This window comes from Schistosoma haematobium, chromosome 1 (genome assembly GCF_000699445.3).
Source record: "Schistosoma haematobium chromosome 1, whole genome shotgun sequence".
NCBI lineage: Eukaryota > Metazoa > Platyhelminthes > Trematoda > Strigeidida > Schistosomatidae > Schistosoma > Schistosoma haematobium.
In genome coordinates, this window is record NC_067196.1 from 53,052,673 (window position 1) to 53,077,207 (window position 24,535).

At 34.8% G+C, this 24,535-nt stretch overlaps 1 protein-coding gene across 1 annotated transcript in view; it reads right to left on the reverse strand.

Moving 5' to 3' along the window:
• Positions 1-209: 209 nt before the first annotated feature.
• Positions 210-24,535, reverse strand: part of MFN2 (Mitofusin-2) — a 28,593-nt gene continuing 4,267 nt past the window's right edge. The window contains exons 3-14 of the mRNA XM_051209048.1: positions 21,169-21,349; positions 16,310-16,555; positions 15,522-15,629; positions 14,608-14,809; positions 12,714-12,781; positions 11,414-11,535; positions 10,378-10,712; positions 9,500-9,702; positions 7,814-7,951; positions 6,361-6,549; positions 5,622-5,764; positions 210-4,743 (exon numbers count right to left, since the gene is read on the reverse strand). Coding sequence (XP_051074470.1) covers positions 4,662-4,743; positions 5,622-5,764; positions 6,361-6,549; positions 7,814-7,951; positions 9,500-9,702; positions 10,378-10,712; positions 11,414-11,535; positions 12,714-12,781; positions 14,608-14,809; positions 15,522-15,629; positions 16,310-16,555; positions 21,169-21,349 — 2,017 coding nt within the window. The 3' untranslated portion in view covers positions 210-4,661. The remainder of the gene's footprint in view (positions 4,744-5,621; positions 5,765-6,360; positions 6,550-7,813; positions 7,952-9,499; positions 9,703-10,377; positions 10,713-11,413; positions 11,536-12,713; positions 12,782-14,607; positions 14,810-15,521; positions 15,630-16,309; positions 16,556-21,168; positions 21,350-24,535) is intronic.

Sequence of the window (24,535 nt, forward strand, 5' to 3'; positions counted from 1 at the left end):
AGAATTTGTAGCGGCAGACATGTCCGTACCCAAACTTAGTATAGATTTCCTGCAAACGCTTAATTTATTGGTCGATCCAAAACAACATAAGCTTTTAAACAATGGTCATGCGAAAACGATTAGAGGGGTCAGTACAGACTCGTCACCGATGAACTTGGTAATGTTCCAAGTGTCTTCTAATCCACACGCTCCATCGCTAACAGAATTTTCCAAATTGACGATAGTGTCATGAAGAAGCAAATATTCTGAACATGAGGTACAGCACGACATAATGATGAAAGTATCACTAAATGAGGTTAGACCCAGTAAAATTGGAGATAGAGGAAGGTGATTCTGATAGATCTATGAACAAATGCATCATTCGACCGTCTAGCAACCCAGTAATCTCCGTTGTCTATGTTAACTAAAAAGGAAATCTAACCACTTGGCGACTGTCAGGCCCTGAATAAACAAACTCTCGCAGATCGGTACCCAGACCGTGTATCCACGGCTTTGATAACAGTATATACGGTGCAGTAATATTCTCGAAGACTGATTTGGTACGTACACATCATATCTAAATGCCTCCAGTTAATGCATAGAAAACAGCCATTACAACGCCTTTTGGGTTGTACAAATTTTTAAGCATGCCATTGGAATTAACGAACAATGGCCAGACATTTCCATGCTATCGACCAGATAACCTGAGGCATACCAATTGTGTACATTTATATTGACAATCTGGTAATTACAAGTGCGTCGGGAGAAAAACAACTACAGTGCCTCAAACAAATATTCGCAAAACTAACGAAATATGGAGTGGTTATAAACCCTGAGAAGTGTGTGGTAAGAAATAGTTGTATTTCCTGGCTTATGAAATGGGTACGACACCTATCCCATCCGATTTAAAAGCAACTTTTGAAATTGGTAAATTTCTGTGGGTGATTCATTTCATTCTGTGTTGCTCCATCTCAACCACTAAAAAAAATATATTGCGAGGACATATGCGTACTTCCTATTTCCTGATCAAAGTCACACAGGCATTTGAGCACGCCAAAAACTTACTAAACGAAAAGATTGCTGGTTCGAAAAAAAGTCATTACTAGCTATAATGACAGAAGCATCGAACGTGACCATATTAGCCGTTTTCTAACAGTCGGTTAATGAAAAATGGGAACCTCTGTCTTTTTTTCCTAAACGACTGAGTCTGACTCAACCGAGATGTAGTACTTTTAGCTGGGAATTATTAGATATATATCTAGCAATAAAGCACTCTAGATACACGCTTGAACAAAACAGCTTTATAGTATACACTGATTATAAAACGTTTACAAAAGGGTTAGATAATAAATATGACTATTATTCACAGAGATCCGGTATCTAGAGTTTATCCCGCAATTTGCGTCCACCATACGAAGGTAATAAGAACACAGTGGCTAATGCATTATCACGAACAAGTATGCATACATTCCAGTGTAATGATTCCAATTTACAAATGATAGAATGATTGCAACGAGATAATTATGAAGTGCAGAGTTGATTGACGAATGGGCATACCTTGTTGGGATTAGAAAAACTGCTCACAGACACGACGAATATAATATGTGGTGACTACCAGCCGACTAAGATAATTTGTCCTATCAACGTTACGAAGACATCCTCGACAAACTGTGTAAGACTTCACATTGGTATTCGGGCATCAATCAAATTAGTTAGAGATCTAGATGATCTCAAATAAATGGTGATTTATGGCAATGAGCACAAACTTTTATAGTGTGCCAAAGGTCTGAAGTACATCAACATACTACCACGCCTATTGGAAACATTAATGAGCTAGAACGTCTATCTTTAAATTACTGTACATCATATACATATAAACATGTAGCTTTTAAAAGTTTTATGATATTATATTATTTTCTTTTGCCCTATGTGCCCACATTAACTTGCACGTACATTTTAATTTTATAAAATTCTTTTGTGTACACTAATCATTTAAAAGTTTCAAGCTCAAAAGTCTAATATTATTTTGATTCATTATTATATATAGAAATAGGAAATTTCAAACGGTGGATAAAGAATATAGATACAGACCAGAGTGTTAAAAAAAAGTGGTTAATCGGAAAGAATAACCATGATATACAGAAATTACTGAGATATAAAATATGCATGAATTTTACGAAGTGTCAAAATGTTATGATATCGACATACTGTACGCAAGCATAATGCGGGTTAGCGCATAAAAACTTCATCGTGTTAATCTATTGTGCATGAATACACATTAAGTGATGTATTTCATTTTAAAACAAAACTAATGAAAATCTTATGGGAACATTTTAGAAATATTTTTGCAAGTTTATCGAATTACGAAACAGCCAATTGCCGAATTTATTATTAGACACGTATGAAGCTAGATAATTGAGCAAACAAGATACCAACAGATATAAAGCTTAAAATTACATAATATATAAGTAAATAATTCAGAAAATTGTAACAAAATGTAATCATTATTGCTGAAGGTACTGAAATCCCCGTTAACGTAATACTTATTCCCAAAATCCATCGCGTTCAGCGGTGAAAGCTATAAATAAATGGATAGAGACGCAGTACATTGACTATTAGGTTCTAGACTAGGTAAGAACTTTTTTAACCAAACAAGTTGCGCCATACAATGTTAACAAAGGAGCAGCGTATTATCCACCTTCGGCTGAAACAGTTGAAAATTCTATGCAGTTCTCTGTTGACCTGAGCGTCATTAATGGTCGGCTAAGATCATCATCTATCTCATTAATTAGATCTGTCTGGTCAGCTAGTTTCTAAAATTTTGTTCGTGATGCCACTCATTTTTTCGAGAACTCTCGATCCTTTATATAGCTACTTAATCAATAAATTGTCATCTTTTAGAAACATGTTAATGACCTATTTGTATTTCTTCTTTAGAAGCAGAAGCAATAGCCATTTGAACCAAAAAAGGAAATATGTCCAGCCTCTTCTTTTGCCTAAGGAAACTTCAGACCTGATAATTCAGTCATCATCTTAATTATAGGATGACCTCATTTGACTAATGGACACATAGCCTTACCCTATGTAATTTCATAACCTACATTCATCTTATTCAAATATTTTTATTATAATTCGTATCATTATTACTCTTCTTGTAAACGTCAAGAATCTAATTAACTATCAACCTATTTCAATATCTCGTACTGAATTCATATCAATTTATGCATTACCCAGTCGTTAACCAACCATTTAGTTTGATTAATAATTACATTATTCCCTTATTTTGTTTTATCTAAATTTATTCTTCATTATCAATCATCTCATGATTTCATTTAACATATAATGTAATTCAAGTGAACATTGAATACTAATAATTTCAATATTAAATCTGATTTTATTTTTACAATCGTACATTTATATAACCTAATCGTAAACGATGGGTTATCTCACATTTGGTTTAGGAATTTGACTTTGAAGCGATAGAACCTGACGAGAATTTATTGAAAAGAATATTCTTTGTTTATATGACCCATGTTTTATTAATATGATGAAAATTTGTAAACAATTAATTATGTGCAAATATGATAGGTGGCTAACAGTGGAATTCAAGACACGCGTTTCGTCCTATTTGGGACTCGTTAGCTGGATGTGTCTGCATCCCAGAGTTGATGTTCATTCCGGGACCCGGACTCAGCACTGTTCGCTTCAAACGCTATAGCTTTATCCATTTGGCTACTAAGTCCTGATAACCACTTGCTTGTGAAATGGGGTGGAGTTTTAAATTCATTGTATTGTTTGTTTGAATCTTCCCATTGACGTTTAGGACCTCGATTGATCAGGTACATCCAGCATACGAGTCCCAAATAGGACGAAACGCGCGTCCTAAATTCCACTGCTAGCCACCAACCATCTTTGTTCATAATGCTTTTGAACGAAGGCAATATCCAGGCAATCAGTACAGGATGCACATATGCCAATAAGAGACTGATCAATTGCAGTTCTAAACATCAATGAGAAGATTCAAACAAACAATACAAAATAAATTTGATAATTATGCGTAAACCAGAAATATGAACGATCTACCGAAACAATATAAACTTATAATACCAACGAATAAGGTGATGAAAGTGTTAACCATGAAAAAAAACAATTTATACTGTTTAACAATGTATATTCAATTTTAAAAAATTCATATGAATTATATCTTATGTTGTACATACATTCAATTATGAATATGTTAACCCTAAAAAAGAGTTATTTATGAACCAATAATAATAATAGTAATAATAATAAGCGCTCATCTATCGACTAAGTAGGATGTGGTTGATGATGTCGACAATTAAATGACATATTAATACCATACATAATATACAATACAAGTTCCCAGATAAAACTATTATCGTTTAGATGGGGAAATTAAATTGTTTGAGAAATACAATTTTGTAACCAATGAATTATTACCATACTACTGCTTCTGTTACTAACTAATAATACTACCAGAACGATTTTTGAAGATATTTCAATTCGCGATTTTGTTTTTTGCGTCATGTTTTTCATTTTGTAAACTGAACTATATATATATTGTTCAAAGATGGTTATCAATGGATGGATTAAAACATAGATGAACATTTCTTCTTCCAAAAGAAAGGAGAGAAAACACCAAAAGAATAAATTGAATTCTTCTAATTAGATTCATCCCATGGATTTAAAATAAATGTTTCATGAAATTTATTCAAAATATTCCCCAAGTTATTAGCACGATTTCTGTAAAGTAAAAATTGAAGAAAATTAATTGACAAATAGTTAACAGTTGAATAAGCTTTATTATTTTCTAAACGAAAGTATAACAACGGGGAATACATGTAAATAAAAGAGGTTTACCTTTAAAAAAAATATAAATATTTCGAATGTGAGATTAAAGAGAAATGTGAACAGCTTAAGTAAGTGACTCTCCCTATTAAAAAATGGCCACATACGAAATATCGTTTTTTTTTTTTTAAAATGACAGTTTAATCATGATAACATGAAGATGTACGTACACATAAATGCTTTAATTGTCTATTATGCTTCAGTAAACTAGGTCGATGTTCACTTTATTTAATTGTTGTTATTTATTTTTTTCTATGGAATGAGAATAATCACTAATGTTGTGCTGTAAAATCATTTCAATCAGAATTGTACATCATCTATAACTTTGATCATTTTATTCGAAATTCTCATTTTGAAGTTACATGGAAATCACATTCTTTCAGACGCCGTAACCTTAAATTTATTATTGTTGTTATTATAACCAAGTAATTTGCATCAAATTGATCAACGCGGTAAACTGACATACATTCTGTACTTATTTTCATAAAATATTGTTATTGTTATTATAAATACATCCCTTATTTGATATATTCCATATATCCCTTATACCTAAAACTAAAATTATGGACGAATTCAAAAGAAGTGACAAGTAATTTAGGCTAATTGTAGGGAGGATTTCTTTTGGAAACAGATAATCTTTTGCACTATTAGCACAGCAGATAGAATAATAAATAAGGACATAAAACAAAGAGTTCCATGTTCACACTAACATATCTATAGTGTAAGATCCATATATTCAACAGCTTAAAATACAATGTAATTAAATTACTCACTTAAGTTTCCTTGCTTCTGTAGTAATGAAATCCAGACGGTTAATATCACTATCCAATTGTTTCACTTCTTCAACTAAAGTATCAATGAAATTCTCCACTTCCGTGGACAACTTCTTATGAGCTAGATGTAACTCTCTTTTAGCCTAAGAAAATAAATAAAACATGTCAAACACATATTTACAAATAAATTTAAAAGCGGATTAATACTAAAAACCTCTTTTGGGATTTAACTATACATTTGTATCAAGGCTATTAATTATATCTGACTACTTAAACCAAATTAGATAGAACAGAGTTCAAATTTACAGTTAAATAATTGAAAACTGACTGAGTAATTTAATTATTTAACTAACCACAAGAGAATAATACTTTAAACCCCAATAATAATAACATAGTGATAGCAAGTTCTTTTAAGTAATTCCAAGAATAAAAGTGTATAGTGATATATGTATTAGGATGAATAAATAGGAATATTGATAAAGCAACTGGGAAAAAAGCTGAGCAATATGTTGTTCAGTTTTAAGTACACAGATCAGCAAGTGGAAGGATTTCCTAAAATTTAGATTTTCAAAAATTAAAACTACTCCAAATCTGCCAACAACTATTAAAGTTCTATACATTTATATCAAGTATATCAAAACAAAGTAGATGTTATCGCTATTATCAAATTACTTTTTACACTTAAAATTATTCAGTGAACAAACCAAAGAATTTTTTAAAACTTTATCACAAAACTTACTTGATGCCGAGCATTTGTACTAGTTAAATCAACAATTAAACGTAATTTATGGGAAGCGAAATCGACATATTGACGTTTGAAAGCAGTCTCTTTAGCTTTATTTGTCCAAGAAAGTCGTTCGTATAGATATAAACCACCGTATATTCCACAAGCCACTGCTAGAACTCGCCAACCAACAGCTTTAGACATCTAGTATGGTTGGGTTTTTTATCAACAAAAAAAGTAATGCTTGATTCAAAAACGTTTTTTGAAGAAATGAATGAACAGAAACCTACCATTACACTAAGAACTTTAGAAAGCAAAGTACTTAGGACAATATGAAAAAAGTATTGCAATCTAATAAAATCGATTTTCACAAAGCTTATAAAAGTCACTTCACTTTCAAACGGAATTACGAACATTTACAAGAATAACCATTTAAATTTGAACAAATAGTTCCACAGTAGTTTTGAGTCGAGTTAGTATCTAACAATGAGAATATTAGACTTATAAAAATTTCAACGTTTCGCTTGGCAGTCTAGTTCAAGCTTTTGCAAAGAAAATCATTAAAATGACTGGATACAAATATATGGTTTACAAATGGACTATGTACTAAACAAATCATCCAACCATGTTATCAAAGTTGAAAATGAGAGACATTTGGAGTGAAAAAGTGGAGAAACTGTGGCAAGATAACAGGCGTATGTACGTAGATCTGATGCTGGAAAAACTGATCGACTATACATGACCTCACATTATGGTCGTTGATGAAATTAGACAATCTAATAGATGCTGTAAATCAAAGTTGTCATACCACGCAAAGAAGGAGAATAAATGAACAAATAAATGTTTGTATTGCTGTGCTAAGCAAGCCGCGTTTTCATACCCTATCCAGAAACATTGACTATTTGGAACAAAAGAAAATACACCTTTGTTGCCACAGAACGAGACGAATTCGAAGTATTAAAATGAAATTCTCAATTTATAATTTCTAAATAATCTTATAAAAGAGTAATTTATTAAAATACAGGTTGATAAGCTCCCTACCGGCAACTCCAATAGCAATTATGAATATGTAAATATCAAAAGATGTTTATCACAAGCCATAAAAAAATAAATTCTTTCTGATTGACGTTCGCAATGACAAACAAGTAATTTTAAAAGGTGAGCACGAGAGATTTAGATCTTAAATAAAATCTCTACCATCTTGAACAATTTGCTCAAAATTTATCAAGGAAGAAGCTATGGTGAAAATAGTTGATGGACGATTTATTCATATATCATACCACTTATATGTAAATGATGACAGCCAGAAAAAGAAATATGAAACAAGTAGTGAAATCTATTGGGACTATGCATTAAATTTGAAAATGTATACAACTAGAGAACATTGAGTGAGTTATTAAAACTTATTATTCTTTTTATTCATAAAACACCGTAAATACAACACAATGTCAAATGAATTAAAACTTACAATTCCAAAAGCAATAACAGTACCGACAGCGCCTCGGCTCATAAGAGAAGGGAATAAATCAACAGTCAATGAAGATCTGGGTAATATGGAAGAGTTAACCAAACTAGAAGGAATTCCATCAGATTGTGTCCAATGATACTGAAAGTAAGATGAATAAGAAACATCGACTACCTGATTATACATTAAACAACCAAACACGTGTACATATAATTGTTATTTTGCTAATACGAGATCATTTAAAACGTAAACATATTGAATTGAGATAAAACATTTAAACATGATCGTAAAACATGGAAAATTCGAAATATTTATCATTAAATAACGTAGTCCTTTGATTAATTAGGCGAAATACTAATTACTTTTAGTATTATCTAGATTTACTGTAGTGAATGAGAACTCAGGTGAGGAAAACCAATATATTGTTTTATGCAAAATTATACAATGCTTTCGTAAAATCTAAAAATAATACATTAAATACACTATTTGCACATCTTCCCTCAGTTGTCCTGTACATACGTCTTCATTCTTTCAATCCGGTTGTTATTACAATTGCTCTCTGTTTAACTTCCTGTTCTCTTTAATTCAATCCTCTGGCAGACATCTCACTTCCTATTGGTGCTACATACTACTTATATTTGTCAGTATAAGTAGTATACACTACAGTACAACTCATGATACCGAGTTACATTCTGTGATACAAGCTTTTTTTAATTTCAAAATCACTTGTCAATAAGTACATCAATCCTTTAAAATATGACCAAAAGGTTGATATTAATCAGATCAACATGGGCACTTTATCAATAATAGGTAACAATATGCTAGATAGGAGACTTGAAAGACGGATATTCGATAAATGGCGACCAAGTGATATCATCGGATTGTTGTCCGTTTTTAGTGTGGAAATAAACTTACGTTCTAGTTTAAACAGTCACGTGTTCCTAATCTGAGTTGTGTTGTAGTCCTGTAGAATAGACACTGGAAGGATATCTAGTGTAGATATTCGTCTAAGACAAATTAGCGTCCAATTTGTGTAGACGAGGAAAGCTGAGTGTTATAACAAATTCTAAAAAAAAGAATCCTCAGATTCTTTTTCTTCTACCATTATCGAATTAAATCCCTATTAAAATTTTAGGACATTATTCAATGACGTGTTTCTGTTAGAAGACTTTCGAAAAAATAATGATGAATTAATAAAGACAAATCAAACTATCAAAATTATGCATATAAAACGATTCTGAATTCGTATATTCTTCAAAAGAAATGTCTATAAACCGTTTACTTAGTTAACTTATACCTTGTCTTTCAAAAAAGTTGAACAGTAAAAAAGAACAGTGTACAAATGCAACCATTTGTTAAAATAAACTGGAAGTGATAGTAAGTGAAAGTTTTAGTCCAGAAAGAAGTCTTCGACTTATTAGCACCCTTAAAAACAATCTAATTAATTTGTTAGTGTTGAAGAGTACCGCGTCTCAACAAACAAGAACACTTCCTAAATTACACATTTTGTTTAAGGGCCAATGATTCTGTTTAGCTGTTTGAAATCAAATAGTTGACATGATAATGGAAGATGTGATTAAAAGTTAAATGCTTTAACTAGCAAGTCACCACGCTTTACATTACATATAACGACTAAAAAATTCCATTTTTTCAATTAACGAAATAGCTATACACTGACAGAAAACTTACACTATTTGTCGAACGACGTGGGGCTGATAACCGTTGGAACAGCGTTCCCAAACTAAGAGAAAAACGAAACTGAATATCTTCGTGAAAATTCGCACACAAATTACGACAATCAAGATGGAATTCCGGAGTAAACGCAGTAGGATCAACTAGCTGAAGTATACGATTTTTACAAGCTTCGTCTGAAACAATTGCCGCATGTTTATCTGAAACGAAAAAAAAATAAAAGCCAATTCAGAAAACTATACATCATGCATAATATAGAAATTTTGTCAAATGTGGTAAAAACCTGGTACTTCACATTACTATTTATTTTAATGATAGAATTTTAAATCTTCTGGACAAACGAGTATTACCCTACATCTTCAACTCTGATAATGACTATGTTGGATCAACTTTACCACTTTCATATACGAATAAATTACGTAAATATTTAGAAAGCAATTATTTTATCATATTGGACTTTAATAATAAAGAGCAGTACACAAACAGCTATATGAGAGCTTAACAGATCAAGTGCTTAACAATTTTTAGTCTAAATTTAGAGGCATTTACAGTAAGAAAATTTAGTGAGTTATCTAGCTATTATAATTCACAATCAGAACTCTAATGTGTACACAAGAAGGTTACTTTTCAAAAGTAACAATTAGTTTCATCACACTTACAAATATGCATATGAAAATGAAAAGACTTAATTTTTGCTTAATAATTCATAAGTCGATTAGCAGTACTCAAAGACGGAACTGCAAAAAAAACGTGAACACTATGAATTACTATTATGGTGTGAAGCCCCCGACTATTAGCACATGAGTGAGTGTAGTTGCAAGTTTCAAAAAACTTGTTACTCTTAATTAACATTCAAATTTGTAAAAAAAACTTACTCATCATTAACTGTTCACATCGAGCAACTTCATTAAGAATATCACTAGAACAAGCTTCAGTAAGTTTTCTGCCTAATTCACGTTCAACATGTGTATTTAGTTCTCGCTTGTATACGTGAATCAAAGCTGGATCTGGATGGAAAGGACGCGAATAACTATCGACAAGTTCACTCAAACGTCGAATTTCAGCATTTAATGCACTAGCAACTTGGGCTTCAACACGTGCCAAACTAGCATGAAGCATTTCATCTACAGCTTGAGTTGTCTTCATCAACCGGGCGCGTACCTCTTCAAGATGTGCTTGAGAAAGACGACGACAACGAACGGCAGCATCTCTAATACAGAAAAAAATGTGATTAAAATTAAAATTTATAACAACAAACATATGACGACCAATATGGTTATAAATAAAAAATAACTTTGTCAATAAAAGTATACTCATAAGACTAGTTAACTCGTTAAAATAAACAGCTTTCTGAAAGTCAGAACACGTAAAATATTCTAAATAAAGTAACTTAAGATGATCTAAAGGTATGATTGAATGCAAAGTAATACTGCCAAGAAGTCTAAATTATCACGTTCAGGTGAAAACAACGTAATACTCGACTCGAATGTGTTTCGATTCAAGTTATCACATGTTAAACTGTTATAGCGAAGAGAAAATAATAACAGAAAATGTGAATAAACGAAAATAGTGTCAACAGCAGTGAAAAACTAAACCATCAGAAACTGATAGGGTTGATAGACGTAGCCTAAGTATAACTCAATAATATGAGGATCAAAATAGAGAAAATGTTGTATAAACGATGCTAAACTTAATATTAGATAAAGTAAATAAAAAGAATGAAATAGATCAGAATTCAATAAATTTTTACAGTCTATAATCAATGTTAATAATCCTTTTCATAATGAGGATAAATGTAGAAAAACGTCCAAAACAAAGAAATACGCAAGTATAAACACTAACAACATAAAATATCGAACAAAAATCACAATTAAAATAAAATCAAAATGTTAACAATAAAATAATACTAACTTTTCTTCAACTGTTGTCTCATAGATATTTTCCATGATTGTACGAACTCTATTCACTACATCCTTGCCTTGTTCAGAATGAGCTGCAAATTTTGTACGAGTAGCAGACTCTGAAAGATTTTTCTATATAAAAAAAATAATAAATTAACAAGAAGTAATACTGGAGTTCAATAAGTCATAAATTACAAGTCATTATATGTGAAAATTATATTTAAAATAATCTTAAGTATTACTATAATTATATTTGAATGCATTTGAACGCAACACACATAATATATACTAATCTATCTCTAACATGATCAATTCAAAACAGTGATACCTTGATTGTTAGTATTCTTTTATATTGCGATAGCTTACATTCTGTCAACTGATTAATTACATTGAAAAGTTGGTGATGACTTCACCTGGAACTTGTTAAATACCATTATTCGACTTCGATTTGTATAATTCAAGTGAAATTTAAGTAAAAGTTCACCAAGATGACTATCGAGGGGAAGAATGTCCTGAGATTACTCATGAGTGGTACAAAAGTAAATTGAACCTATTACCCTACATTTAAAATTGATTTTTCTTCTTTTTGAACGATAGAGGTATACGTACTATAGATAAAATTCACCAATGCATGATTTTCAAGACAGTTATTCACTACAAATGGATCTCCCCATACAGATAGGAACATAAAAATATATCAAATAAATTTAAATGTAACTAGTTAACTCAGTACAATCTTAAATCGACAATAAAGGGTCGTAGAAAGTTCATTTAAATACATTTAGATCAACTGAAATAAGGTATCTTATGTGACGACTACAGGTTAATGCACTCGATTGACACCAGTCAGTTTTCTCAAAGGAATTAGATGAAGCGATGTTAGAATCTGAAAGTCTTTCGAAGTCGAATGTTATGAACATTAAGACAGTGTTCCAAGTACTGTAAGCCCTTTAAAGAATTTTTAAAAAACTAGGAATCTAACAGTATGTAAGAAAACTAAGCTATAAGCTGTACTTGGTGTATAGTAATTACTTAGCTGTTAAATCTAAATAAGTACAGTGTAGTTGAGAATCCCAGTCCTATAGTTGAAAATTCAGTGTCTGAAATCCACTGAATCACAACAGTATCATGATTATAAGGCCCAATATACAACGAGTGATTAGTGCATTTAATGAAATCATATTGATCATCAGTAATGGAGGACAAAACAGAAAATCACATACAACAAAACATAAAACAGGAAAACTGTCACAAATAAATTACTTCAACGCATAAATAGGGAATAGAAATAAAATTTAACCACCACTAACCTCGAAAACAGTTTCGAAATTTGTAAACTCCACGAGTCTATCTTGCCAACCCTCAGCCATATAGGCCACTAAAAAATCCCAATGTAATGTCACAAAATTATTAGAGTAACTAATAACGATATGGTAGTTTTAAATAAACAACCAAATTTATTTGCTGTAAATTCCAAATATAGAGATCATCCATTTAGATTAGAGAAACTATAACTGATAGAACGATACAAACAACTAGTCTAATTTTTCTTAACTTTGATGAAGTATTAATCAGGTGTTTTATCCGATTATGGACAGTTAATGATCCCGATAGGAAGTAAAGAGAAACGTACTGAAGTTATATTTTGATGTCAAATTTTATTAGAATCAGAAATCCATAAGAGCTGGCTAACGTCTTATTTGTTCTAAAGTAATAAGTAGTGATTTTAATTATACACAGAACCACCATGACAAGCTCATAATTCACAAAGGGATTTCCACTCATCCGTATATATATTTGAGATTACGGGATGACCAGGAGAAGTGAGGGACCATGAAGACCAGTCAGGTAATTAGGGAACTGAGGAGATGCAAATTGGAAGTGCTTGAAATGAGTGAAAACTATTGGAACCAAGATAGATAGAATAGAGTAGATTCGGCAGCGATACTGTTGTACTTTGATCATGAAAAAGAGGATGCTTCACCCATACAGGGAGTTGCACTGATGATAAGAACTGGGAGAAAGGAACGAGAATGGCGAGAGATTTTCAGATATATGTGCCTTCAATAAAATGACTATAAATGACCCCATATTCCCCCACAAGCACATACACAAATCTTCATGTGTCTCACTGGATCACAATACAGAGAACCAGATCAAAAATATTTGAACCATTACAAAATTCAGAAGATCCATGTAAGACGTGAGATCCAAGAGAGAAATCGACAAGTGGAAATGCGTGGAAAACCTAGCAATGGTAGAGGAATAAGCTGAAGGAGAAGGAAATCTGAGACAAATATACAATACAACGAAGAAACTGGTAGGGAAATATGGTAAACCAGAGAGGCCAGTCAAGGACAAAGAAGGCAAACAAATCACCGAGATCCAAGGACAGTGGGACAGGTGGGCAGACCACTTGGAAGAACTCGTGAGTAGACCGGTCCCAATGAACCTATCGGACATCGAAGCAGCATACACTAACCTTCCTGTAAACATTACTCCATCAACAAGCGAAGAAATCACGATAGCCATCAGACAAATAAACAATGAGAAAGCAGCACGACCTGACAACATACCAAACGAAGTGTTGAAGTTAAACACTAGGTTGACTGCAAAGATGCTCCACATTCTCTCCAGAAAGAACTGCGAAGAACAAGTGCCACAAACAGACTGGGAAGAAGCACACCTCATCAAAACACCAGAGAAAGGAGATCTCAGCAAATGTGAGAACTACACAGGCATCACATTACTATCGGTACTAGCAAACGTTTTCAGCAGACTGATGCTTAACCAGATGAAATATTCAATGGACGCCAAACATCCAGATCAACAGACCGGATCTCATGAGGATCGGTCATGCACAGACCACATCGCGACACTACGGATCATCGTTGAACTCATGAAACAATGAGTCCTCAAGAGAAGGAAGTCTTTGTTCAGTTTCTGGATTTATTAGTCATTTATTAATACTTTCCGAAATGTTTGAACACAATCACATGCATTACAAGCCAGCTATTTATAATTTTCGTGATATAGTAGTTTTCAAACTGTCGGATAGGATGGTGCTCTGGCTGTACAGAAAAAAGTGTCTGACAAGTTTATTAACATCAATTCCAGAAGAGTAATATTTTTAGCACTAATGTTCCCCAAAGCCAAATAGATAAATATAAGCTTGATAAGAAAGCACTAATGATAGTAGCCCACCTGCTGACAAAGGAGACCCTATACTTGTAGCCGCTCCAGGAGGACCTGAATGTGGATCGCCACCTAAATTCGCTTTTGTTCTCATCGCTAGAACTTCACGGGCTGAAACGAAGAAAACATGTCCCTCTGCCTCTGTACGTGTGCACACTTTTAATTCATCAACAAGAAACGCTACACAACGTTGCAGGTGTTGCTCACGTACCTAAAAAGATAAATAATTTAAGTAAAAATTATGATAATTTAGAAAGTAATATTCTTGGAAATTATAGTTAGCGTAGGAAAATCGAAATAATGTAAGTGGAATCCACATATGTATATTTTTATTATACTGAGAAAGTGATAGAGTAAAAAGATGGTTCAAACCATATAGATACCCTTACCTAAGTTGGGAATTTAGCTACTGAGTTATAGTCTATGGTTCCAATCACGCTAAGAATACGACCTTTATCGTTTGATGAAGTTGAAAGATGGTCGCACTATATCGCGAATAGACGAAAGTTGAAAATCTAAACTATTAAATGTCAGACTCAGTGACTAAATGGTATGCGCATCGCCAGACCTGGGGGTCATGTTCCAACGCGTATGTAATTTTTAAGAGTCTCGAACAAGGAGAAAACATCTCCACGAATCATGGTTTTCACTGAGCTACTGATTGATGTTGATCCATTACAAAATTTGATTGGTAAAGGGGTGTTTATAAACTCCAATCACGTTACCGTAGGTCTTATAAAAGGAAAATAGTCATTATTATTTGTCTTTCTACCATAGCTCTCTTCTCCCTGAAAAAAAAACTTTAGAAAAGTGGGCCTCAATGATCTTGTTATGACTAAGCTTAATTGAACACTTTTTAGTGGACTCACACTAAGTATTCGAAAGTTTAGAATATAACTAAAACAAGAAAAATGTGCACATACCTCATTAATATATTCAATTTCGTTTGCTGAAGCATCCCAACGATTATTAATGATAAAAATATTTGGTTTGGATAACTTCTGACTGACTTTATGAAAGAAATCTTTCTCCTGAAAAATTTATTACACAAGAACTTTTATCTGAAGGAAAAAACGAATTCCGGTCACTCTTATTTAAAATATTTGAAACAAATAGTGGAGATTAAAGCTTTTCCACAAAAAATTCAAATAAAATACGATTCATTTAGCAAGGTGCAAGTTCATATACTCCACCTTTAGATACACTTTCGGTGTAAGAGTTAATGACACTAACCGAATGATCGAATTAAATTGGTTAGAACGGAGTTCAGATTTACAAACTAACAGCTGAAAAGTTTAATGTTTTAACTATTAGATTACTATAATCTTTGGCTTTAAATAATTTATTACAATGATTAGCAATACAAAACAAACTGAATTCATACAGTGTCCTTTAAAAATAACTCAAAGAAGTAACATTCACAGTGCGTTTTTAATTATCGATAGTGAATTTAATACTAATCTTTATAATAGTCAATTTGCAATTAAATAACCTTCAAGTACATATATATCTCTATGACCACATCATTTTTGTACATTAAAAGATATACAACCGTATTGATTTTGGTAAAATTACCCCTTTCTTTACATTCTATATCTCTACAACCTCATTGTTATTGTGTGGTGCATACGTATTTGGTGCCCCTTTTGTACCAATGTGTTCAAATAAATAAGTAAATTACCAATCAAAATAAAATATGTGAATTACTTACAGCTTGCATTAATGTTGACTCAGCATTAGCAACAAGAATGAAAACATCCGCATCCAAACAGTGAAGATCAATCCATCTATCCATATCTGGATCAACATTAATCCCTGGACTATCTAGTAGAACAACATCTTCACGTAACAGCCTACAATATGAACTTGGCCAGAATATTTTTAGTAGTGTATCTGTGGAAAGTTTGACACTGCTTAATGCATGGGCTAACTGACCAACGGAATCAATAGGACGAGCCTGAGTAAAGAAAAATTAACTTGATTAAGAGATTGTGCCAGTACAACTGGGACTATTTTAATTATTGGGTCGACTTAGCAATAGATTTAAGTAGTAAGATATGAATCAGATATTTCGAAAAATTATACGTTCCACGAAAGTAAATGAACACAAATCTTTCTTTAGGATTATCGTGCTATGCTCTTATTTTTCCAGAATGGTAGAATATAAATGATGAATGCATCTGCGCTACTGTACATGGTTCTGCAATGTCAATTAACGTCTTCGATCACTGATTAGAGTTGCCGCGAAGAACTCAATAGGTAGCTTGTACCTGTCAATAGCAGTCAATGATTGTATGGATTGATAACGCCTTGATATGTTCCACCCTAAATTCCTTCCAACCTATTCCTATCTCACTGAAACAGGTGAAATAAAGTAAACCTCGAGTAGAAAACTACAAGTTGTAAGATGAATGGCAGAATATAGAATTTTAGTACACCCACAAAACTAAAACAAGTTTCAAGACAAAAAATATTTATATTTCAGACTATCCACTAAAATGTAATCGACTTCCCATTAAAACAACAAAATAAAAGTCATCTTTCAAAAGTACTAATTAAAGAGGAAGGATGTATTTGTAAAATCTCGGCGAATGAATTTGGAGTAAAGCCAACGTTTCGCCTGGCAATCTGGTCCAAGCTTTTTCAAGGAAATATAATCAAGCGTCGAAATTATCGAATATAAATAGGTACATGGTTCTTTGGTTCACTGTATACTGAATATGTCATCCAATCAATGTTAACGATGTTTAAAGCAGGCATTTGCATTAGTATGTAAGAGACATGTGATGTGAAACGAAGTGTTAAGACAACAGATTGTGTGTATACGTAAGTGGTGTGAGAAGAAATTTCATTTACTATATATTATCTCTGGTCAGTGAGCTTTAAGAAAACATATAATTTTTATAAATGATATGGATCAAAAATGTCACAGCATGTATAAAATGAGGATAAATAAACAAGATAAAGGAATGAATCCAAAGCGGAGGAATGTAATTGTAACTGAATGTTTGTGTTATTTTAATGTTCCAGTTAATCGTTTAACATATTCAGATAGGACAACTGATTAGAACCGTCAAATGCAATTGCTGTTATTCAGATAACACACACTAAAGTAAATACCTACTTTAAACATTGTTAACATTGATTGGATGACATATTCAGTATACAGTGAACCAAAGAACCATGTAACTCCGCCTGTAGCTCTTCTAGAGTTACTGCCGGTCCCAAGCCCGGGTAAAGGAGGAGGGTTGGGCATGGGGTTAGCGTCCCCATCCCGTAGAAAACTAACTCGCTAAAAAAACGCTTACCAGAAAAAATAATTCAAACCATTTTAACTCTGCCCTGAGAGTTAGAAGGTCTTCACTTAGAAGAATTATGACGCTTCATGGTGAAAGCCGAGTTCGTTCGGAAGCCACGAGGCCGATGCCCCTTCTAACAACCAGAGCAAAAATTTTTATAGGTACATGGAACGTTAGAACAATGTGGGAAACCGGGAAGACCAGTCAACTTGCAACGGAAATGAGGAGATACAACTTAGCAGTACTGGGAATCAGCGAAACCCACTGGACCCAAGCTGGACAGAAAAGGCTAGCTACGGGAGAGATGCTGCTATACTCCGGTCACGAAGAGGAAAATGCTCCACACACTCAGGGAGTTGCTCTAATGCTGTCCAAAGTAGCACGAAATGCACTTGTAGGATGGGAATCCCACGGATCCAGAATCATCAAAGCATCATTCAAAACAAAGAAGGAGGGGATCTTAATGAATATTATCCAATGTTATGCACCCACCAATGGTAGCAACGACGACATTAAAGATCAATTCTACGAGCGGCTGCAGTCAATCATAGAGAAATGCTCAAGAAAGGACCTCACCATTCTGATGGGAGATCTAAATGCCAAGGTCGGAATAGACAACACTGGATATGAAGATATTATGGGACGACATGGACTGGGAAAAAGAAACGAAAATGGAGAAAGATTTGCAAATTTGTGTGCATTCAACAAATTAGTCATAGGAGGCACAATATTTCCACACAAACGTATACACAAGGCTACATGGATCTCACCGGACCACACTACAGAGAACCAGATAGACCATATTTGCATCAACAAAAATTCCGAAGGACAATGGAAGATGTGAGAACCAGGAGAGGAGCTGACGTAGCTTCAGATCACCACCTAGTTGTAGCCAATTTAAAACTGAAGCTAAAGAAGAACTGGACAAGTGGACAAACAGCAATACAAAGGTTCAATACAGCCTTCCTTCGAGATACTGACAAACTCAATGAATTCAAGATAGCTCTCAACAACAGATTCCAAGCCTTTCAAGATCTACTGAAGGAAGAAGAAACTACCATGGAGGACAACTGGAAAGGCATCAAAGAAACATTGACTTCAACGTGTCAAGAGGTTCTGGGCCTAAAGAAACACCATCATAAGGAATGGATCTCTATAGAAACACTGAACAAGATCAAAGAAAGGAAGAACAAGAAGACAGCAATTAACAACAGCCAAACACGAGCAGAGAAAGTCCAAGCACAAGCTGAATACATAGAAGCAAACAAGCAAGTGAAGAGGAGCATTAGAGCCGACAGGAAGAAATACGTGGAAGAATTAGCAACGACGGCAGAAAAAGCTGCTAGAGAAGGAAATATGAAACAGCTCTACGATACAACGAAGAAACTATCAGGGAAATACAGTAAACCAGAGAGGCCGGTCAAAGACAAAGAAGGCAAGCCAATCACTGAAATTCAACAACAGCGAAACAGATGGGTAGAATACTTCGAGGAACTCCTGAATAGGCCGGCTCCAATGAATCCACCGAACATCGAAGTAGCACACACAGATCTTCCTATAGATGTCAACCCACCAACGACGGAAGAAATTAGAATGGCCGTCAGACAAATCAAGAACGGGAAAGCAGCAGGACCCGACAACATACCAGCTGAAGCACTGAAATCAGACGTCGAAGTAACCACAAGCATGCTTTACCCTCTATTCAAAAAGATTTGGGAGGAGGAACAAGTGCCAATGGACTGGAAAGAAGGACACCTCATCAAGATTCCAAAGAAAGGAGATCTGAGCAAATGTGAAAACTACAGAGGCATTACACTACTGTCAATACCAGGGAAAGTCTTCAACAGAGTGTTGCTGAACCGGATGAAGGATGCAGTAGATGCCCAACTTCGAGATCAACAAGCTGGATTCCGAAAGGATCGGTCGTGCACAGACCAAATTGCAACACTACGGATCATCGTCGAACAATCAGTTGAGTGGAACTCGTCACTATACATCAACTTCATTGATTATGAAAAGGCATTCGACAGTGTAGATAGGAGGACATTATGGAAACTTCTTCGACACTACGGAGTTCCTGAGAAGATTGTCAATATTATCCGGAACTCATACGACGGACTACAGTGCAAAGTAGTGCATGGAGGACAGCTGACAGATGCATTCCAAGTAAGGACCGGAGTCAGACAAGGCTGTTTACTCTCTCCCTTCCTCTTTCTTCTGGTGGTCGACTGGATTATGAAGACCTCGACATCTGAAGGAAAACACGGAATACAATGGACAGCTCAGAACCAATTAGACGATCTGGACTTCGCAGATGACCTAGCCCTCCTATCACGTACACGTGAACAGATTCAGATAAAGACAGCCAATGTAGCAGGAGTCTCTGCATCAGTAGGCCTCAGCATACACAAAGGGAAAACCAAGGTCCTCAAATTCAAAGCGGAGAACAGCAATCCAATCACCCTTGATGGCGAAACTCTGGAAGATGTAGAATCCTTCACATATCTGGGAAGCATCGTCGATAGACATGGAGGTTCAGATGCAGACGTAAAGGCGAGGATTGGCAAAGCAAGGGCCGCATTCCTACAATTGAAGAACATATGGAACTCAAAACAACTTTCAACCAATATCAAAGTGAGAATCTTCAATACGAACGTCAAGGCAATTCTACTGTATGGAGCTGAAACTTGGAGAACTACAACAACCACAATCAAGAAAGTACAAGTATTTATAAATAGCTGTCTACGCAAGATACTCAACATCCATTGGCCGGATACCATCAGCAATAGCCTTCTGTGGGAGAGAACAAACCAACTTCCAGCTGAAGAGGAAATTAGGAAAAGACGATGGAAATTGATAGGACATACATTACGCAAATCGTCAAACTGCATCACGAGGCAAGCTCTAACTTGGAATCCTGAAGGGAAGCGGAAAAGAGGAAGGCCAAAGAACACGTTACGTCGGATAATAGAAGCAGATATGAAAAGGATGAATTACAACTGGAAGGAGCTGGAAAGGATTGCCCAGGACAGGGTTGGATGGAGAATGCTGGTGAGCGACCTATGCTCCTTCACGAGTAACAGGTGTAAGTAAGTAAGTAAAGAACCATGTACCTATTTATATTCGATAATTTCGATGCCTAATTATATTTCCTTGAAAAAGTTTGGACCAGATTGCCAGGCGAAACGTTAATGTCTCACATCAACTCGGCGCCCAAATACTGTGTAACTATTCGAAAGTTCTTAAATGCGAATTAAATATTTGATCAAACCTGGTGAGAAATATCTGACGTTTCTTTAGGGTTGGTATCAGAATCAGCCATTAGAAGATATCCTGAGTCCTGATCCGTTCCTTGGATTTCAAGGAAACAACTGGTGGTGTGACCCAAACCAGAAGGTAACAATTTTGAACCCAACATCGCGTTGATAACAGTACTCTTTCCATTTGATGTTCTATACGTAGAAAGATAAAAATTACAATACACCTGAATAACATCAAAACTGAGTACTAGAGGAAATAAAAAACATGTTTACCGATTCCTAAAACGCCTTCATTTTGATTATTTTTCCAAGTGAACTCCGGTAGAGCCATTATCCTGATAAAGAGAAACTATCGGCCTAGTGACCATAAAGATTATTTATCTACTACTAACTAATGATACCCTTGTAAGTGATTAGTTCCATTTAAGAAAGGGCAATATTATTACTAGTGTATGGTCATCAATCATACTGTGACCCACTCCGCGACACGAATAAGGACATTGTTGGGCTTGACTATAATCAGAGATGGGCATCTAAGTCAGTCAGTCACAATGTAAAACCTAGTACGTATGTACATAGATCCAAGTTGCCATACCCCATTAGCACAGAGAGATTAAATTGTCAGGCCGAATTCCAGAATAGTAGAGGTACTAACAATAGGTATGGTGATAAAAAAGATTATGCATCAAAGATACGATTCAAGAAAATATACATAAGTGATACAAAAACACAAAGAAAGTAATTAGGAACTCCGAAGCTCAGAAATTTGAGGAAGACAAAGAGTGAATGAATCTGCGCCACTGCAAACGATTCTAAGGGATATCAAAGTGTCTAGCCAGTGGCTACGATAATCATGCGAACCCTAGCCAGCCCCCAAATGCCCTGGTATGGACGAGAGTGGGGTGGGCTCGCCCTCCCTCTCGAAATACTCTCGCACGGCCGCGCGTATACAGCCTCTGCCAGGGAAGTCTTACTTACTGCCTTCTCGTGGCGCGGGTGTTGTTTACGAAGATGAGAGGACGAAAAGCGAATGTCCGGTGCTTTAACCGGATCCCAAACCAATGGTGCACATGGGCTCCAGTATCCTGTGGGAACAAATGGCGTATGAGCCAATTTCTTGGTCACCGGCTACCATGGGACTGCATCTCCTCACGATGCTCCATTGCCTTGTGGGTTAGACCTTTAGGTCGAAGGCTCGGGGTGTGGCCCCCTAAGAAAACCACCTGCTTCGGTCTGGGCACCCGGACAGTATCACAGCCCTCACACGTATCAAATGAGATTTGTGTGGCGCCTGTGTATTTGGTGCCTCCTTGTACCAATATCTATGTGTTAAAATAAATGAACAAAGAGATAATCAGCTTAGCTGCAGGATACGCTCTGGTCAGTGTTTTTAATACTTTGTTTATTGTCACTGTAACGTCGTCATCTTCGAATTCAAGTTGTATAAACAAAGGTTTTTTGTCTATTATGATTTCTTTGCGTGTTTCGTCTCCGCTTTTCCCAGGTTCCTCAATAAATCTATGTGGACGCCGTTGATCCCTCGGCACGTTTTAACATTTAGTAGTTCTGCACCTGGTGTATCATCAATAAATATCCTTGCCACTCAGTGAAAAAAACCATTTTGATAAGTGAATTTTTTTAATTAATTGGACACTTAAAATTCAGATGAACTCTATTGCGATAAACTGAACGTTGAGTTGTGCCACTCTTTCTCTTTTGTAACAAGAACGTGGAACTTATCATACATTTCATGTTCCATGGTAAACTGGATATTTTTATGAGCGATGTTGGAAAGGTTAAGCAGGTATTTTGCTTGTTGCTGATCACTACATACAAGAAGCATTGTCGACATACTTCGCATGAAAAGAACAGATTCCTAAAGCAATCTGAACATGATAGTCAATCTAACCATTTGGACCAGAGCATAAAACGAAAAAAAACGAAGGGACAACTTAGGAAAGCGAATACAAGAAAGAAACACTATCGGAGTACCACCTAAATCAGTTACCAGAGGACTTTTTTAGTCAAGAATCTCTTTAATAAGGCATGTTCAATCGATAAATAAAATTGCTACCACTGACTACACTCCTAGTCATAAGTCCACTTAAACGAAATTCAGCTTAAAGGGTTCCGTATGTGCCAGAATAAATTTCAAAACAATAAGCCTATTTAAACCCAGCCTTCATCATTGTATACTTCAACAAGCACGACATACCAACTTATAAGTAAAAGCCTTGATCCTTGCAAAATTTAGCGACATGTGACACGACAAGAATAGCAAAAGAGATTAAGATAATCTAATAATTGATCGCAAAACTAAATATTAATATGGTTCGAAAAGGCGTAATGGAAAAGTAAGCATGCAGAAATTCTGGAAGTTAAGAGACAGGGGATGATAAAGGAAATGTATTTGTGTCATTGCGAACGATTCTGAGCCATGTCAACTAGTCTCCAATCGCTGATCAAGGTTATCATGCATCAAAATGTACGTTTTGGTTAAACAAAGCCTCCTTTGACTACATTTTCATTGCTATTCTTACAATTTTCACCTGACCATATTTGATGTTTTTTTGTTTTTTGAACTTTGATTATTTTTAATCCACTTTCTTTCAATCACTCAATGTTAATTTATAACCGAAATGTCATTATGTAAATATTTAATGTGTAAGGAATTTTTGGTGCGTATCGCCACTGTTTTGAGATTTAACTTACACGATTGATAGATAAACCATTGGGCTTTACAAACGAGAGTATGAGGCATGACTGTAAATTAATAAATGGGACTTTGTTGCTTAAAAGTGTAATAATCCGTACCGGCTTTATTCAAAGCACAAGCTGGGATGACATTCATTTGTTTTAAAAAATTTCATTACTAATTCCAGACATCTGAGCGTTTGGTAAAGGTGGTAAGCGTATGTCGACTTATTAATCTCGATGAAATTTCATCGGACGGAAGACAGTTTTTGCAGAACTTATGTCACTTTACAGCGTCTCTGCGACCTGTCAGTGTGACATCTTCAGTCTTCAGTAATAAGGATAGGAGGTCTATCGACCTATATTAATCCTTGCAGTTTGTAATACTGTGGAGGTCCAACCTCGTTTTGAATATATTAACAGACGGTGCTGATATTACGTGTTCCGGTAGAGAATTCCAGTAATTCACTACTCGGTGCGAGAAACGGAACTCCAAACGTAAACGGTTTGATCTCGGTTTTTGAACTTTCTTCGAATGTCCTCTCAAATGATCAGTTCTAGACGGAAGCAAAAGATAAGACATGTTAATACCAAGGACATCGTTCAGTATATGATAGGCCAATATTAGATCACCCCGTATTCTACGGTAAGATAACGGAAATAAGTTAAGGTGTCTCAGTCTGT